The following is a 19,363-nucleotide window of genomic DNA, read 5'->3' on the forward strand; positions in this document are numbered from 1 at the left end:
AGTTATAGGATTAGATTAATGAGGAATTATAGGATCCATTTTAAATTATTGCCTTTTGATTATTTGATCATTTTATCACACTTAAAATATCTTAATATTTTAAATAATAGCTTTTTTAAATATAGCACAATGTAACTAATGAAAGAAATAGCAAATGTGATGTTTGTTGTCCCGGTGTGTGTGGTACTGCCCCCTAAAGCTTCTGTTTTCCTGTAACCTAATTTATCCATCAACAAACCGCTGCATCTGCTCTTCACTGCGCTTTGAAGCTCAAATCAAGTTGCCTGCTCTGTTTGATCTTTTTTCTTTTTCTTGAAGAATCACATTCTCCTTGAAGATGCATTTGTACATTCTGGCCCTTAGTGTTTCAGTGTGAATTAGGCTTTAGTTAAACCATAATAACATGCTTACCTGCATTTTCTACAGGACTACAGTCTTTGTGTGAGTGTGAATATAGAGAACCTTCTTTACCCTGTTGTTTTTGTTCAATGGACAGAATGTTGGATCAGCAACTTGTGCACATGTGTGACTGTTATTTTCAACGGGCTGTCTCCCCTGATTTTAGATAAAAACATAATGGCTTCTGTTTGTCTGTTACCATGTTTGGAATGTTAAGGCATCAGACGGTTGTTACAGTGACAGCGTGAAACTTTGAGGAAATAAAGTGTTGTTCTAACAAAGGGGCTTTATTCCTGCACATGTTCAGTGTGGATACTCCCTCAGGTCATTAGGACATGCAGGGTGAATACGAATACCTGGGGGGTGTTGGCAGTTTCAGGGGTGGATGAGGGTAAATGGCTCTTTCAAGAAATTCTTAACAAAAAAAAGTGACCTTTGTCACTTTCCCACCCCATGGGAAGTTACTTACGCAATGTCTGCGGTAGCTCAGTATCCCTGTATCTGAATCAGAAATGAGTAAATGCTATGCACAAAATCATACAGCAGCAGGTATGAATACGCAATGCGCATAATGATCTTTTTTTGGGTATCCCATTCTCTGTAAATATGAGGAATATTGTGGGCCACTTAATGTCTTTTAGCCTTATTAGTATGTATAAATAAACAGGAAATGCAATTTAATCAATTTATAATGGAAGCTGACAAGCAGGTAGAACCTTGAATAAGCATTTAAACTATGCAGCTATTACATTGTTTCAAATGTACTGTATAAACATAAAGGGGCGTTCACGCTTACAGTGAGTTGTTGTGTCTAGGTGAGCAGTGTCATTCCTTTTCAAAGAGATTTTTCAATTTGAGGCGGCATGTGCGACGGAGACACTGGAGATCTGACAATGTTGAGCAGAGTTCAGCCTCATGCAATTGCACAGCACCGCGATCGCTTTCGGTGTGAATGCCTCTTTACACTTGAACATTACACGTGTCCGCATGAGAGTTGTGTGATTGTTGATTTTGCAGCCCTGTGCAATGTCATAGGCTGTTCAATCTTTCAACTCATGTCATGAGTTGTGTTAAAAGTTAAACCCATTTACTTTCCCTTTGCCACCCACAGGAATTATGTTGATAACTAGTACCTCAAACTAGTTTTTCCACTTATAAAAATAGTCCCACTTCGTTTGATTAAGATCACACAAAAATTGAAATTGAAATATTCAGCCCTAATGGCCTGTAAAAAGAATAGTTCACCCAAAAATGAGAATTCTTTCAATACATTCTTTCTTCCATTGAACACACACAAAAAATCATTATATAGGCTTATTGCCATATAATGAAAGTGAATAGTGACTCTGGGCTGTCAAGCTCTAAAACATTTACATTTATGCATTTGGCAGACGCTTTTATCCAAAGGGACTTACAGAGCACTTATTACAGGGACAATCCCCCCGGAGCAAACCGGAGTTAAGTGCCTTGCTCAAGGACACAATTGTGGTGGCTGTAGGGATCGAACCAGCAACCTTCTGATTAACAGTTATGTGCTTTAGCCCACTATGCCACCACCACTCCTAAAAAGGACCATGAAACCACTTTTAAAGAATTCAATATGACTTGTGAACTATATTCCATGTATTCTGAAGCCATTTGATCACCTTTAAATAATGTAGTGCACAAGCTGTATTGACCAATTTTACTTTTTGGAACTCTTCATTATAAAATATGCTGAAAAGAAATTCAATTTGGGTTCCACGGAAGAAAGTCATATGGGTTTGGAGTATAATGACAGAATTGTCATTTTTCGGTGAACTATTCCTTTAAGCTTCTATTTATATGTGCGTTTACTATGCATGCTATAAATAGACATTAGGTTAAAAATAACCTGGAATATTTCTACATGCTAAAGTTTTCCCCCAAGTCATCCAGTTGTGCTTTGTTGTCATGTCTTGCTTTGTGGAGTTACAGAATGCCTCTATGATCAGATCAGGTCAAGCTGGTTTTTTCACTCTGCAATCACATATCTCACTTACAAGCTAGCACAGAGACCAGACAATTGCATTTCTTTCACTTGAGTAAAGAGGGCTGCTTTACAACAGCCTACCGAGGTAAGAAGCAGAGCTCTCGGGTTTCTCGGCTTAATCAGTTTTCTTCTATTGGATTTGGTACTGTGGGTTTGATTTTTCATCTAAAGCATCTCTAAAACTCGATTATCTAAGCTGGTGAAAGAGATTAAAAATTTGGGGCTGTATATTATATGCACATTTTGAAGTTAGATACTTTTGCATGTTCTGTTCTAAATGTTCTGGGGTTATGTATTATGTTTTAAATGTTCTGATTTTTAAAGGTTATATAGAATGATCTCATGTGTGTTAAGGTTATACAGTTAATGATGATCTGAGGGTTTATACAGAAATATGTTCTATAGGTTCTGAGGTAAAATTATGTTCTGATGTTCAGAGGTTATATATTTTGCTCTTAAGTGTGTTAAGGTTATACCGTATATGATATTCCAAGGTTATTCATTATGTTGTAAATGTTCTGAGGTTATGTATTATGTTCTGCATGCTCTTAAGTGTGTAAAGGTTATACAGTATATGATCTTCTGAGGTTATATCAATATCAAAATTGTATTTCGACTCGTCCCACCTTTTCTTTAAAACTACAACAACAACAAAAAATCCAGGTTACAGTGTGGCGCTTACAAAGGAAGTGAATGGGGCCAATCTGTAAACATTCAAATAGTATTGTTATTGTTATAGTTTCAAAAGTATTGCCACAAAATGTAAACAATATGCATGTTGACGTGATTTTAATGTAATAAAATCGCTTGCTAACCTTTTATGTGTAAAGTTATATCCAACTTTACAACTTCGTTGCCATGACAGCATAACGCAGTAAACACTAAAACCCTAAACCCTATGAATTTAAACAACTTTACAACTCAAATAACACATGAGTTTTAACAGAAGAATTAATGTGTGCTTTTATAAAATTATAAGATTCACATTTCTACCTTTTAAACCCTCCCAAAACTGTCCCCATTCACTTCCATTGTAAGCACCTCACTGTACCCTTGACAAATGCTGTCAATTGAGCTTAACTTGTATTGAACCTGGAATATTCCTTTAAGTGTAAGAACGTAATAAATTATGTTCTACGGTTATCTATATAATGTACTATATGTTCTAAAGAACTCAAAACACTTAATTACTCAATACAATTCATTTAGGGTATAATCAAGTCTTAATTTCTTTATTCTCTGTACAAATTCTGGAATGGATTCAGAATTGTGTTTAATTGTATTGATTGTCTATAATTTTCCATTGTTGGATTGTTGGATTCACTATCTGTATTCAATTTCTCTGTCATTTTTGTTTTACAGAAAACTATTCTGTGGGAAGTTCAGATGTCAAATCTGAGTCAGCTGCATCCCTGCAGCCGCAGACATCGGTGACTTCTTTGCCGACCGGTTCTCCGGGACCTAAACGCTCTGGAACTACTGGAAACACATTAAAGAAATGGCTCACTAGTCCCGTACGCCGCCTCAGCCACGGCAAGGGTGACAACGCTAACGCCAAAAAACCTAACAACAAGCAACGGAAACGAGATGGCCGCAAGAGCATAGAATTAGGGCCGCCACACCAAGACAGCACCGAAGAGGTGTGTCTATTTACAATAAAGAAAAAACATTCTTTCTCAAACTAATTACATGTTTGTCTAAGACGTTTTAACATTCCGGCAGCATTGTTGCAATACCACATGCCAAAGGTGTAGAAATGCACTTTCTTCTGAAAGTACACCTAACATCAGGGATCTTTTTAAGTCTAGTCAACCGTGTTAATATATCAGTGTCTACTGCACAAGTGCATGTTTTATGAATATTGTTCCTACTGTTGGAGATCATGAATGATAGATTCCTGCCGGCTCATGGACAGGTGTTTCAGGTTTTTCTTTCTTTTTTTTTCAGTTAACAATGTGTAATATTCTCTCTCTGTTTTTTAAAGAGGGGAAGACGAGGAGTGAACAGTGGGGGAGAAGAGGAAGACGAACCCCACACCCCCCTCCCTCCTCCCATGGAGATCATTAAGGACCCCTCCACTCAGGAGGAGAAGGTGAACCGCAGAATTTCTTTTTGCTCCTTCTGTAATGCACGCTATAATAAGCAAAAGTTACCAACTTGTGAAAAACCAAATACTAAGAAATTCTGAAATTCATGTAACTCATTGCACTAAATGTCAGCTCACTTGGCCTGTTTGTGAACTTTTTGTCCATCTTTGTTTTGGTTTTGATTCTTGTCTCTCTTGTTTTCTTTCACTCTATCAGACACCAGAGCCTGGCTCTTTCCCAGTGTTGGGCAGCGTCACCTTGTCTGATCAGATATCCAGAGACCCAGAGACAGAACAGATGAACAAGGCCTTGAGAGGGCGAATGTAAGCACCCATCTGATATGTGTATGTGTCAATGAGTCATCTATGAAAACCTGTTTATGCATGTGTATTCTGATATCTCATATCTTTTCCGCAGGTTTGTGTTAAATGAAATGGTACAGACAGAGCGAGACTACGTGAAGGATCTGGGCATCATTGTAGAGGTATGTGGCACAGAATACATTGGACTAGATATCAGCAAAATCAGACAGAAAGGCCCATCCATCTGTGTAATCTGTTTAATTTACATATATAATAGTGTATTAGGTGTCATGGCATGATGCAATGTATTTTAATATTCAGTTGAACCTCTGTGATGCTTTTGTTCTCAATCAAAACAGTTGATTTGCATGAATGTCATTCAGGGACCTATTTTAAAAACCGTATGCCTTAAAGGTGAAGTTCACCCCAAAAATTCTTTCATAATTCACTCAAATGCTGAAACCAAATTAAGATTTTAAGAACAATATTTTAGCTCGTAGGACCTCACAATGCAAGTGAATGGGTACCAACATTTTGAAGCTCCAAATAGCACATTAAGGCAGCATAAAAGTAATCCATACAACTCCAGTGGTCACATCTATACCTTCAGAAGCCATATGATTGGTGTGGGTGAGAAACAGATCAACATTTAAGTCCTTTTTTACAATAAATTCTCCCTGCCCAGTATGTGGCAATATGCACAAAAAAATGCAAATCACCAAAAACAAAAGAAGAAGAAAGTGAAAGTGGAGATTGATTGACCTACAGAGCTGATATATTCTTCTAAAAATCTTTGAGTTCAGCAGAAGAAATTAAATCATACACACCTTGGATGGCATGAGGATGAGTAAATAATTAGAGTAACATTTTAATTTTTGTATAAACTATTCCTTTAAGCTTAGCGTTATGCAATACATCATACAAGCAAATAAAGACAGCACATTCATAGTTGGTAGTGTAAATGTGCTGTATGCAATCGATCCAAATCACATTAACTGCATCCTTGAATTTCATGTATATATCTATAACAGTGAAACACTCCTTATATAAGCATGTTAAATGTGGTGCTAGACTCAGGACTAATTGGATGTAGGCTCAGTTTAATGGTAGAGAATGCAAGTATAATTATTCTTATTGATCTACAGAAACAAATCATGGCTAGTATTAACAGTGATTGTCAGGGATATAATTTGATGTTCCACTGTTTTTTCTGAGTTGTGACATGTATTTTATTACCCCCTGCTGGTGGAATCTCCAAACTACTAATGTAGGAACTGAGTTTAGATTTTGCACTGAGAATTGACTGGGTTCGCAGACATGTTAGGACAACGTATTTCTCATAAAAATATAAAAATTGTGCTTTGCACCTCTTCATTAACATACAATACACCCACAGTTTGTGCTCATATGCATACCCATGCCGACTTGCAGTTTTCAATGGCACAAAAATTGCGCTTGCACTCTCACGAAAATTGTACAAGATGCAGTGCACTGTCATTGCACATAGTCAAGAAAATAGAGCCCTCTGAGTGCATTCTTGTATTATGATTTTTGTCCACCAAAGAGAATTTGTCAAACCTATACCAATTACACACACCCTGAAATCTCACGGTTTATTTCAATATTAAAAAATAATAATAATAAAAACTAACAAAAACGATTTTATTCAAATCTATTGTGACAGTAGACGGTAGAGTGCTGTATAATCTATTATAGGAACTAGACCATTATTTAAAATACATATTTTAGCATGCATTTTTGTGTTAAGATGTCTTTTGTATTATTTACAAATATGTTTAAATAAATTTTAAAGGTAACCACAATAGTTCTCAAAACGGAGAACTTGGGCCATAGTTTATGAGCGCTAGCGCTATGCAATAATTCAGAAGTGCAAAGTCAGTGGGGATGGCCATGATGTTTTGGTATTTCCGTGCAAGCATGTGCAAGTCCAAGCATGTGCAAGTCCAAGCATGCACAAGTCCAGTGGTGGCTCAGCGGGTAAGGCTCTGGGTTACTGACTGAAAGGTTGGGGGTTCAAGCCCCAGCACTGCCAAGATACCACTGTTGGGCCCTTGAGCAAGGCCCTTGACCCTATCTGCTACAGGGGTGCTGTTTCATGGCTGACCCTGTGCCCTGACCCCAGCCTAGTTGGGATATGCGAAAACAACTTCATTTCATTGGCTCTGTACCTAGTTGAATCTTAATCTAAGTGCTTTTGGCGAAATCGCGTAGCACACGGTCTTTGCACATAGCGCTTCACTCTGTGCACTTATGAAAATAAAAACAATTGTGTCAATTAATAGATTAAATTGTAGTTAAAGTATTTGACATAAATAAACTTACACACTGTGTGTTTATAATAATTAGAAAGATATGCCCCATAAGGTTGAAAAATTGCCCATGATCAGTTCCATGGGCTGAAAAATAGCCTAATTATGGCCCCTTTATAAAAAGTTCCATAACAATTCTCATTTACTTTCTGACATGCTGTAATGTAACCTTTTACATTTTCAATCTCCACGAACCACACAGGCAACTCAAGAACTCTTTAAAGTGAAACTGCAAATAACCTTTTTTGAGTAATGTTACATTTTAAGGATCTCTAAATGTCTGTTTTCCTCATCTCAGGGCTATATGAGAAAGATCAGAGAGAAAGGTGTTCCTGAGGACATGACTGGGAAGGATAAAATAGTCTTCGGGAACATTCATCAAATCTACGACTGGCATAAAGAGTAAGTAATCTCTTTATCATGTTGTCAAAAACTCTACCAACGTTACTCTGGTTTCACATATCCTGTCAATAAACTCAAGAACGCACATGCGCATTAGCTGGTCCAGACTTAAAAAAGCGTTTTATAGCGTAATCTGAGGTAAAGCAGCACAATTTATTAAACTATTGTTGTCAGATTTTACTGCTTACTTTAAATATGTTCGTTGATCGTAATCATGACCAACCATTTTGGAAATTTCAGTCTTTTCCTATTCAAGTAGATAGGAGATGTACTTTTATGCTGTTTGTTTACAAAGAGAATGGCTGACCAGCCTGCCCGAGAGAGTTCCAAAATGACCGTGGAGTGGACTGACTTGCCTTGAAAGGGCTTTGATATATTAACCAATCACGACCAAGTACGCTGATAAACAAGTGCAAATGACTGCCTGCCTTTGCTGTATGAACCTTGAACAGAAACACGGCCAATGTGAAAGCCCAAACACAACACACTGCTCATGCCACGCTCACAGAGGATATGTGAATCCGGCGTTAGAGCCACTGAAATGAAGTTTTATTCCTTAATCTAACTGTGGCCAACATTGAAACTGCTTCTCTCACCTAAATCTTGTGGTTAGTTCTTGCAAAGAGAACATTCTACCATTATTTAATGTGACTATATTTCTTCAGAAGACTTGGAAAGTATGTTTCTATGTGTGAGTGCAAATGTTATCTAGATCTTGTTGTTTATGCATAGTGCTCATTTTTACAGGAAAAATAGGTTCAAAAATTGAAGGTTGAACTTAAATTCTAAATATCAAGTAATCGAATACTCGTTTTTTAATGTGTTACAGTACTCAACCACAAAATACTTCAAATGCCCATACCTAGCAAAACATGCCCATTTACTAGGCCTTTGACGTAACAGTTGCTCAATCTGATGCATAATGTTGTCACAGTCTTGCAGATATTTATCATAAATACAAAAGTATCTGTTTTTAGAATCTGATTAAAACAGAAATCAGCATGCAAAACTTGAACATGCAAAAAATGTCCTGGTTGATATCAGTTAGGATGCACACTAAAGGAGGAAATAAACAACATTTCCAGTGGGAATCTTGTGTGGTGTTTATGAGCATAACAAAAGCTTTTCTTTGCACTCTTTTTAAGGTTCTTCCTCGGTGAACTGGAGAAATGTCTTCAGGATCACGATAGACTAGCCGAGCTGTTTATCAAGCATGTGAGTTCAACAGAATAAACTCTATACAGTATGTGTAGAGGGGGATGGGGGGTAGGTTTAGCCAGCATTCTGTGTTGACCAAATGTTCCTACTACAAGAAGAGTAAAACCTGAAATCACCTACAATACTGTGCAAAAGTTTTAAGCAGTTGTAAACAAATATGTACCAGCACCAATTCTATTTGGTACACCTACACAGTTTTTCAAGGTTGTTTCCAAGCAGCTTGGAGAACTCTGTGTCTTCATGTTATCCCAGACTGACTCAGTGATGTTGTGATCCCAGATCCGGGCTATGTGGATGCCATAACATCTGTTGCAGGATTCTGTGTTTACTTCTATTCTATTGTATTTGCAAAAGGAATGTTTGGACATTTAAAATGTATATTTCCTTTTGAAACTATATAAAAAATTAAGACAAATATTTTTGTGAAACATTTAATGTGTCTTGGACTTTTGCACAGTAATGTATTTTGACATTGGTCCTCACAAGCAACACAGCTATATATAATGTCTTAATAAAATTGGAAAAATGCAGAAAGGTTAGATTTAGGGGTAGTGTTAAGGAATAGAAAAAACGTCTAGGTTACGGATGTAACCTCCATTCTCTGATGGATGGAACGAGACGTTGTGTCGAAGAAGGGACACTAGGGGTCTCTCTTGAGAGCCTTTTGCATCTCTGATCTATGAGAAATTGGCAGACAGAATTTGCATGTCCCGCCCCCGGATGCGTCTGTTTCATTCAGGATTTTTCTGAGGAGCCGACAATGAGGTTTGGCCGCAACAGTGGCTCGGTTCAGCGACGTGGCCCGGGAGGACACAACGTCTCATTCCCTCCATCAGGGAACAGAGTTTACATCCATAACCTAGACGTTCCCCGTCTGTCGCTCATTTCGATGTTGTGTCGAAGAAGCGAAACTAGGGGTCCAATTTAAATCAACCCATGTGCTGAGCCGTGTACGTATACTGCTGACACAGGAACCTGCAGGTATTTTATGTGCCAAAGCAACCAGCTGTGCCAGGCTGCACGTACCCTTCCCAAACACCCCATAAAATCATCAAAGCCTTCTGGTTCTTTACCCCCGACAGGGGGGAACAAGGCGACGTGCCAAGCACCTTTTCTCTCTCTATGTTTCTCGCATAGAGTTAAAGCGGCTGGGGCCATCTTAACACTATCATACGCATCGGGGAAGGCGAACTTTCCCGTTTTTCCTATTCTTTCAGGGGGGAAAGACCCTGCGGAGACCACACCTGCCCAGACTGGGGGAGGTAAAGGGTGGTGAAATACATCACATGGGCTTTTAGGTCACATGTGGAGAATGGCACGGTGGTAGATCCGTACCTCATTGGGAGGGAGGAGTTTCTACAAACACGGCGACCGGGGGTCCATGAGGACTGCCCAAGGGAGACGCGGGTCCGCTCACAAGGGGAAAATACACACAGGGGGAAAAGTCCACTTGGGAGCCCGTCCTGTGGAGCACCTATTCCAGTACAGGGTAAATTGAGTACCCGCATTGGTCTTGGTTGGCGAATTCCTTCGCTGAATTCGCGGGCCAGAGGGCTAGGGAGGAGTCATCCAGGGAGCCTGGGGTAAAGGCGCACGGTATTACCTCAGTGGAGGGAAAGGGCGCTATGTGCAAGCGGTCCACCCGGTCAGTTTGTCAGCGTTTACCGAGTTCTACCGGCTTGGACCTGAGATAACACGGGACGAAACAGACTCAACCCTGAGATTGTAAAATCTTGCAAAGGTATTGTGTGTTGCCCAACCCACTGCTCTGCATATGTCTGCTAGGGATGTGCCTCTGGCCAGTGCCCATGAGGACGCAACACTTCTTGTTGAGTGAGCTTGGGTGCGATAGGCCAACGTAACAGCGTCCACTACCCAGTGGGAAAGCCTCTGTTTGGAGACAGCATTCCCTTTCCGCTGTCCACCAAAGCAGACAAAGAGCTGCTCAGAACGTCTAAAGCTCTGTGTGCGGTCCAAGTAGATACGGAAAGCATGGTCCGGACACAGCAACGAAGGGGCTGGGCCTGCCTCCTCCCAGGGCAGCGCTTGCAGGTTCACTACCTGGTCCCTGAAGGGAGTGTTAGGAACCTTGGGCACATAGCCCGGTCGCGGTCTTAGGATCACGTGAGTGTCTACTGGACTGTAATCCAGGCAGGTGTCACTGACAGAGAACGCTTACAGGTCCCCGACCCTTTTGATGGAGGCAAGCGCGATCAGGAGGGCCGTCTTCAAGGAGAGGGCCCTGAGTCTGACTGATTCTAGCGGCTCGAAGGGGGGGTTCCAGTCCAGCCCGCTGCCATCCCCAAATCGCCTCCATCGCCAGCTGGGTCATCCTCAATCCCGTGGGAAGAAGGAGCGACGCAGGAGGCGGCTGGAGTGTCGTTCCTTCTGAGTAAGGAAAGCCGCAACCGCAACGTTGCCATAGTCGTGTTCTCACAGTGAGAACATGAGACATCCACAAACGCTGCCTTGGTGTGATCACTGCCCAGACACACGAGACAGCGCCTGTGGCCATCAGGAGTGGAGAGCATTCTACCGCATCCAGGAACTACACAGGGGCGGAAGGGCATCTTTATAAAGATGTGTCCTGAAAAGGACGTTGTAGATCCAACAGCAATCGCACTCAGAGATGGGACGAACAGTGTGTGAATCGCAGCTCGCTGCATACACAACCAGTCGGCTCCGAAGAAAATTTCTGAATGAAACAGACGCATTTCCCTCCCTTTATACCCGTATGTCTGGGGGCGGGCCATGCAAATTCTGTCTGCCAATTTCTCATTGGCCTTTTCTCATAGATCAGAGATGCAAAAGGCTCTCAAGAGAGACCCCTAGTGTTGCTTCTTCGACACAACGTCGAAGTGAGCGACAGACAGGGAACCATTAACTCACTCACATAAAAAAGTATTTTTGATGCTTGTTCAATTTACAATTTAAACTAAAACAACACAATTCTGGAACATTTTGTCAAGACATTAAGTAAATTTAAGTTTACTTAATCCATTTGAGTTGGGACTACATGAATAATTGTTGTGGTGTTAATGTAGCACTGATGAAACTGTGCAGGGGATTTCCATTTCCCAGCACGCTTTGCATGGGACTCGATAGTGAGAGTAAATGCTAAAACTAAGTGTTATTTCATGTGCTTTTGTGCATGATGAATTTAAAGTGGGATACTTGTTAGTATTTAAAGGTGCACTCAGTAATTTTTTGAAAATGTTGTATTAGACTTACACTGATACCTAGTGGCCTGGATGCATCATCATTCAAACACGGTAGTTTTTAGTTTCCAATGCCATTGTAAAAAAAATTATAATAATTAACAGTCATGATTAATTTAATCCATGAGTGAAAGTGTCTGATAACAGGGCAGTTACTGAGATTAAGCGAGTAGTATTCGGCTTTTATAAGGTTACTGATATGCAAGGTTTTAAAATGTATTCCACTACAGATTACAGAATACATGCTGTAAAATTTCATTTGTAACGTATTCCGTTAGCTTACTCAAGGTCAGTAATGTATTCTAAACACGTTGGATTACTTCTTCAGCACTGGTAGATTTTTTTCACTTGTTTTGACTATAAAAACTCAGCCAGTACCGTAAGACAAAATACACATGTTAAAAATACATTCTCTGAAAAACATAAATATCTTATGCAGTGTTGTTTCTAAAACAAGATCAATGAAATGTATCTTATTTTAAAGATTTTTTAAAATATTTTTACAGGAAAACAATACAAAATAATTATCAAGAATATGATTTTTGCCCTAATATCAAAAGTCTTATTAGGAAAAAGAAATTATGGTCCAACGTGAATTTTCTTGATAAAAAATAAATGATTGTGCCTTGTAACATGTGCATGAAATATGTCTAGAAATAGCATTTTAGCTTTGCGTAAAGCTGACAATTTACAAAAGGTTTATTTCTATTTCTTGTGCTCCAAACTTACTTCAAACTTACTTCTCTGTCTGCTCGTGTGAATGTAACACAACATAAGCTGCTGTTCAAATGCACTTTGGATCACATATTAATATATATAAATGTAATATAATGTCTTCATCTCATGTGAGTGCTAATGATTTTATACTTTTGTCTCAAATAACTATTAATTTCTTTAGGAGTAAAACTTTTAAAAGAGGAAAAGAATTACTGAGTGCACCTTTACTATGTAAAGATGTTATGTTGAGATTTAGAATTGTTTCTGTTATGTTGGAGATTTGGGGGTTACAATTATGGTGAAGCGTGGAGCTTGAGCTAAAGATGAGGACAGGTAATGTCACATGAGATTGTGTACTCGCTTCGTTCAGCAAATACTGTGCTAACTATAGCATAGTTACTAAACTACACTCCATACATGCTTCCAACCAGCATGTATATAGCATGCTAACATTCAATTTCAGAGTTAGTACATAAAGAAATAAAAGACATTATTTGAGTTACATTGACACCTCTAATTTTGTTATGTTTACCCAATTCAACTATGTTCTTTCTAAACAAAGTGTTTGTGTTGAGATTACATAATACATCTAAGTAAAGAAAACCCATTTCAAACACGTGGAACCACTGTCCACAATTGATTCATGTTCAGCCAAATAGCTATTTCTTTTGAGTGCAATATACTGTGATAATAGTCAATGAAAAGTTCCCACCATGATAAAAAAAAAAAAAAACATGTGTGTTTGTGTAGTAAACCTCATTTGATTGTCGTCTTGTGTTATCCAGGAGAGAAGGTTACACATGTATGTGATCTACTGTCAGAACAAGCCCCGCTCAGAGTTTGTGGTAGCTGAATACGACACGTACTTTGAGGTGAGTGTTATTGCAGGGCAGCTCTGTTTTGCCTCCTCTGATGCCCCTTTTCCACCAAAATGGAGCTGGTTTTGGTACTGGACTAAGTGTTCGCCGGGGGAAACTGAGAACCACTTTGTTTATGTGTCTTACAAGTTTTGAGAACATATTTGAACATCCAAAGTAATTTAATTCAGCATCTTTATGCTTTTATTGCAGCCGTCAAAGCTCTCAGCAATCAATGCACATTTATCATACAATATTTCTAAATAACATAATTTTATGCACTGGTACACTGTCGGTGGAAAGGCAGCATAAGCTGGTCTGGTGTAGTTCTCAGTTTGATGATATTCTTGATGTTTCTATCAGGAGGTGCAGCAGGAGATAAACTCCAGACTGTCTATCAGTGATTTTCTCATCAAACCCATCCAGAGGATTACCAAATACCAGCTCCTGCTCAAGGTAACATATAATCAATTACACAAACACATGTGATCATTTCAAGTCAACAATGCATCAGGGTCAGAAATATAGGTGACTCGGGGCAAAAATGGCACAAACAAATTACAAAAATGACCCCGAAATTCAAGATGTGGGGGCAAACAAAATGTGTTCTGAATATTCTATTTTAGTCTTAGTTATACATACAGTATTATGGCATAAATATAAGTTGATGTTGATTTAATTCTTTGAGAAAGAGGTAATAAATTCTCTGTCTTGAGAATCTGTATTAATGAATTGGTTTAATTAAAATATTTGACATTAATGAATGAGACACAGTTTATGTATTAAATAGCCTAAACAAATATGCTCCCAAAGATTAAAAAAAAATGCCCTGGACATCAAATGTTTTGTAGGGTATTAGCACTCTTATTATATGTTTTATCAATACAATACGGTCAGATGTTTTAATATGGTCTCTTTTCATTTTGTTTGCATTGGATCTTCAAGGACTTTTTAAAATATAGCTCTAAAGCAGGATTGGACTGTAAAGAGATAGAGGTAAGTGGCCTAAAGCAGTTCTGTAGAAATTTGTATCAATTCTATATTTATAACATACATCTATCTTTAATGTCCAGTCATGTATTGACACTGCTGGTCTATGACTTGACCTTTGCAGAAAGCAGTTGATCTGATGTTCCTGGTGCCTAAACAATGTAACGACATGATGAATCTGGGGCGATTGCAGGGCTATGAGGTAAAAATAGATAAATACCTTTTGCTGACTTTTTTTTCAAAAACAATAACAGAGATACCTTATGTAAAGTTGAACATAAGATGAGGAAGTAACTAAACCTCACATTATTTTTATTGCATTGTAATTATTATATTGATAATGTAGTTGCAAAGTAAGTCATTTACTTACCATTTATCATAACAATTTTGCTCATCAAATTGTAGTTGCAAGGTTCACTGCCAGCAGTAGTAGCTGTAAAATTACACTGACAATTAAGAGATGTCATAGCAGCTTATGAAAAAAGTACTATTATTAAGCTAACACCGTGCCTATTCTGGAAGTGTAGTGACAGCTTGAGGCTGTTTACACTGTCTAGACTAACAGATTTGGAGCTTGACTTCAGCAACAGTAAAAGATGACAGAAAGGAAATAGATGAATTGGCTCTTTGTAGAAACTGTGCTTGACTACATCACGCTTCTGAATATATGCCTGATTATAGCATTTTCTCTGATCATTTGATCATCATTTGATGAGTGACTGCTTCCTTTATCAATAGAGAATACACATTAACATCTCTTTTTAATAAAAGGTAATAGAGGTAATAGAACTGTGTTAACTGTGCCAGGCAAATAGTGTTCTGTGAATAAGACACAATATATAATTAGCCTAATTTACATATAATTTACATACATTTAACCAGATTCTGGGTGTTTAGTGGAAAAGATGTTGGATTTTTGTGCTGGAATACCTCACAAGAATGGGGCAACTGTTTAGTGAATTCACCTCATACAGTTCTACATGAAGGAGAAATATCAAGTTATGTGTAGGCACAAACACATAATGTATATATCAGTGCAAGGCTTATCACATTGCATCAGCATTACATAACAGAGTGTTAATGCAAGATTCATAACTCTCTATTATGTGTCTCTGTGTAGGGGAAGCTGGTAGCTCAGGGAAAGTTATTGCAGCAGGACACATTCTTCGTGACAGAGCAGGACTCTGGAGTTCTATCGCGTAGTAAAGAGCGCAGAGTCTTCCTTTTCGAACAGATCGTCATCTTCAGTGAGCTGCTGCGGAAAGGGTCGTCAACACCAGGGTACCAGTTTAAAAAGAGCATCAAGGTACACATACAGTGTGGTTGTTCCACAGCAGTAAAATAAGCTTTTTTTATGTTATGTACAGTAAAGGTGCAGTGTTTATAATGTGTTTACCTGTGCAGGTGAGCTACCTGAGCATGGAGGAACATGTGGACAGTGACACCTGTAAGTTTGTGTTATTAAGTCGTGGCTCATCTGAACGGTTAACGCTACAGGCAGCTAACATCGATATCAAGAAAGTGTGGGTTCAAAGCATCAGAGGACTACTGGACATGCAGATGAACTTCCTCACAGGTGAGAAGCTCCAAAAAGGGTTAATGTTCACTGATTTATGAACGAAAAACCGTATGGTTGGCATGATAGTGGATGGATGGATGGATGGATGGATGGATGGATGGATGGATGATTCTTTAAGTTATATGGATGGGTGGATAGATAGATGGAAGAATTAGTTTAAGTAATATGGATGGATGGGTGGATGGATGGATAATTCTGTGTTATGTGGATGGGTGGATATATAGATGGAAGAATAGGTTTAAGTAATATGGATTGATGGATGGATGGATGGATGATTCTGTAAGTTATGTGGATGGGTGGATAGATAGATGGAAGTATAAGTTTAAGTAATATGGATGGATGGATGGATGGATGGATGGATGATTCTGTAAGTTATGTGGGTGGGTGGATAGATAGATGGAAGTATCAGTTTAAGTAATATGGATGGATGGATAATTCTGTAAGTTATGTGGATGGGTGGATAGATAGATGGAAGTATAAGTTTAAGTAATATGGATGGATGGATGGATGGATCTGTAAGTTATGTGGATGGGTGGATAGATAGATGGAAGTATCAGTTTAAGTAATATGGATGGATGGATAATTCCGTAAGTTATGTGGATGGGTGGATAGATAGATGGAAGTATAAGTTTAATAATATGTATGGATGGATGGATGGATGGATGGATCTGTAAGTTATGTGGATGGGTGGATAGATAGATGCAAGTATCAGTTTAAGTAATATGGATGGATGGATAATTCTGTAAGTTATGTGGATGGGTGGATAGATGGAAGTATAAGTTTAAGTAATATGGATGGATGGATGGATGGATGGATAATTCTGTAAGTTATGTGGATGGGTGGATAGATAGATGGAAGTACCAGTTTAAGTAATATGGATGGATGGATAATTCTGTAAGTTATGTGGATGGGTGTATAGATGGAAGTATAAGTTTAAGTAATATGGATGGATGGATGGATGGATAATTCTTTAAGTTATGTGGATGGGTGGATAGATAGATGGAAGTATAAGTTTAAGTAATATGAATGGATGGATGGATGGATGGATGGATGGATGGATGGATGGATGGATGGATGGATGGATGGATGGATGGATGGATGGATAATTCTGTAAGTTATGTGGATGGGTGGATAGATAGATGGAAGTATAAGTTTAAGTAATATGGATGGATGGATGGATAATTCTGTAAGTTATGTGGATGGGTGGATAGATAGATGGAAGTATAAGTTTAATTAATATGGTTGGATGGATGGATGGATGGATGGATGGATGGATGGATGGATGGATGGATGGATGGATGGATGGATGGATGGATGGATGGATGGATGGATGGATAATTCTGTAAGTTATGTGGATGGGTGGATAGATAGATGGAAGTATAAGTTTAAGTAATATGGACGGATGGATATTTCTGTAAGTTATGTGGATGGGTGGATAGATAGATAGATGGAAGTATAAGTTTAAGTAATATGGATGGATGGATGGATGGATAAATCTGTAAGTTATGTGGATGGGTGGATAGATAGATGTATAAGTTTAAGTAATATGGATGGATGGATGGATGGATGGATGGATGGATGGATGGATGGATGGATGGAAAATTCTGTAAGTTATGTGGATGGGTGGATAGATAGATGAAGTATAAGTTTAAGTAATATGGATGGATGGATGGATGGTTCTGTAAGTTATGTGGATGGGTGGATAGATAGATGGAAGTATAAGTTTAATTAATATGGTTGGATGGATGGATGGATGATAATAATAATAATAATAATAATAAGTTTATTTTATATAGCGCCTTTCACAAACCCAAGGTCGCTTTACATAGTGGAAAGGCAATGAAACACAACTGCAAACAAACCAAAACAATTCAACAAAGACATGTTATCTGTATGATGCTATGAGTTTGTTGTGGAGAAATGATCATTAAACAGAAAGGTTTTGAGATGTGCTTTAAAGAAAGGAAGAGAAGCACAGTCACGAAGAGGTTGTGGGATGCTGTTCCAGAGTTTGGGGGCCAATGCACTGAAGGACCTGCCACCCAGGGTTGAAAGTCTGGAGCGAGGGATAGCCAAGAGATTTTGGTCAGAGGATCTCAGTGAGCGTGAAAGAGTGTACGGGGTCAGGAGGTCGCGGATGTAGGGGGGAGCAAGGTTGTGGAGGGCTTTGAAGGTGATTAGTAGTACTTTGTATTTGATCCGGGACGGAACTGGTAACCAGTGGAGTTGGTGGAGAATGGGTGTGATGTGTGCTGATCGTCTGGTACGGGTGAGCAGCCTGGCTGCCGAGTTTTGAATATATTGTAGCCTTTTAAGTGATTTAACAGGGAGACCAAGGAAAAGTGCGTTGCAGTAGTCAAGACGGGACATAATGAAGGAGTTTACCAAAATCTGTGCATCACTAGCAGAGAAAAAGGGTTGGAGGCGAGCAATGTTACGGAGGTGAAAGAAGGCAGTCTTAGTGAGTGATTTTATATGAGGATCAAAGCTAAGGGTGGAGTCAAGCAAAATGCCAAGGTTTTTAACAACAGGAGTAGGGTGGATAGGTGAACCATCAATGTTGAGAGTGAGACTGTGAGATTTGGAGAGGATGCTTTTAGGGCCAATCAGCAGAATTTCGGTTTTATCTGTATTGAATTTGAGAAAGTTGTTTTGCATCCATAATTTTAAATCAGAGAGGCAGTCAGTGAGGGAACATGGTGGTGGATCAGATGGAGAAGGAATGGTAAAGTAGAGTTGGATATCATCTGCATAACAGTGGAAGTTTAGACCGTGGCTGCGTATAATCGGGCCAATAGGGAGGATGTAAACAAGAAAGAGGAGGGATGGATGGATGGATGGATGGATAATTCTGTAAGTTATGTGGATGGGTGGATAGATAGATGGAATTATAAGTTTAAGTAATATGGATGGATGGATGGATGGATAATTCTGTAAGTTATGTGGATGGGTGGATAGATAGATGGAAGTATAAGTAATATGGATGGATGGATGGATGGATGGCTCTGTAAGTTATGTGGATGGGTGGATAGATAAATGGAAGTATAAGTTGAAGTAATATGGATGGATGGATGGATGGATGGATGGATGGATGGATGGATAATTCTGTAAGTTATGTGGATGGGTGGATAGATAGATGGAATTATAAGTTTAAGTAATATGGATGGATGGATGGATGGATGGATGGATGGATGGATGGATGGATGGATAATTCTGTAAGTTATGTGGATGGGTGGATAGATAGATGGAAGTA

The 19,363-nt window shown here is 38.8% G+C and overlaps 1 protein-coding gene across 1 annotated transcript in view; it reads left to right on the top strand.

Moving 5' to 3' along the window:
• LOC127646385 (kalirin-like) overlaps positions 1–19,363 on the top strand; it is a 140,420-nt gene that overhangs the window by 112,855 nt on the left and 8,202 nt on the right. The window contains exons 35-46 of the mRNA XM_052129970.1: positions 3,773–4,050; positions 4,395–4,502; positions 4,714–4,820; positions 4,915–4,981; positions 7,428–7,531; positions 8,677–8,746; positions 13,470–13,556; positions 13,905–13,997; positions 14,487–14,537; positions 14,656–14,733; positions 15,652–15,837; positions 15,936–16,107. Coding sequence (XP_051985930.1) covers positions 3,773–4,050; positions 4,395–4,502; positions 4,714–4,820; positions 4,915–4,981; positions 7,428–7,531; positions 8,677–8,746; positions 13,470–13,556; positions 13,905–13,997; positions 14,487–14,537; positions 14,656–14,733; positions 15,652–15,837; positions 15,936–16,107 — 1,401 coding nt within the window. The remainder of the gene's footprint in view (positions 1–3,772; positions 4,051–4,394; positions 4,503–4,713; positions 4,821–4,914; positions 4,982–7,427; positions 7,532–8,676; positions 8,747–13,469; positions 13,557–13,904; positions 13,998–14,486; positions 14,538–14,655; positions 14,734–15,651; positions 15,838–15,935; positions 16,108–19,363) is intronic.

This window comes from Xyrauchen texanus, chromosome 7, assembly GCF_025860055.1.
Source record: "Xyrauchen texanus isolate HMW12.3.18 chromosome 7, RBS_HiC_50CHRs, whole genome shotgun sequence".
NCBI lineage: Eukaryota > Metazoa > Chordata > Actinopteri > Cypriniformes > Catostomidae > Xyrauchen > Xyrauchen texanus.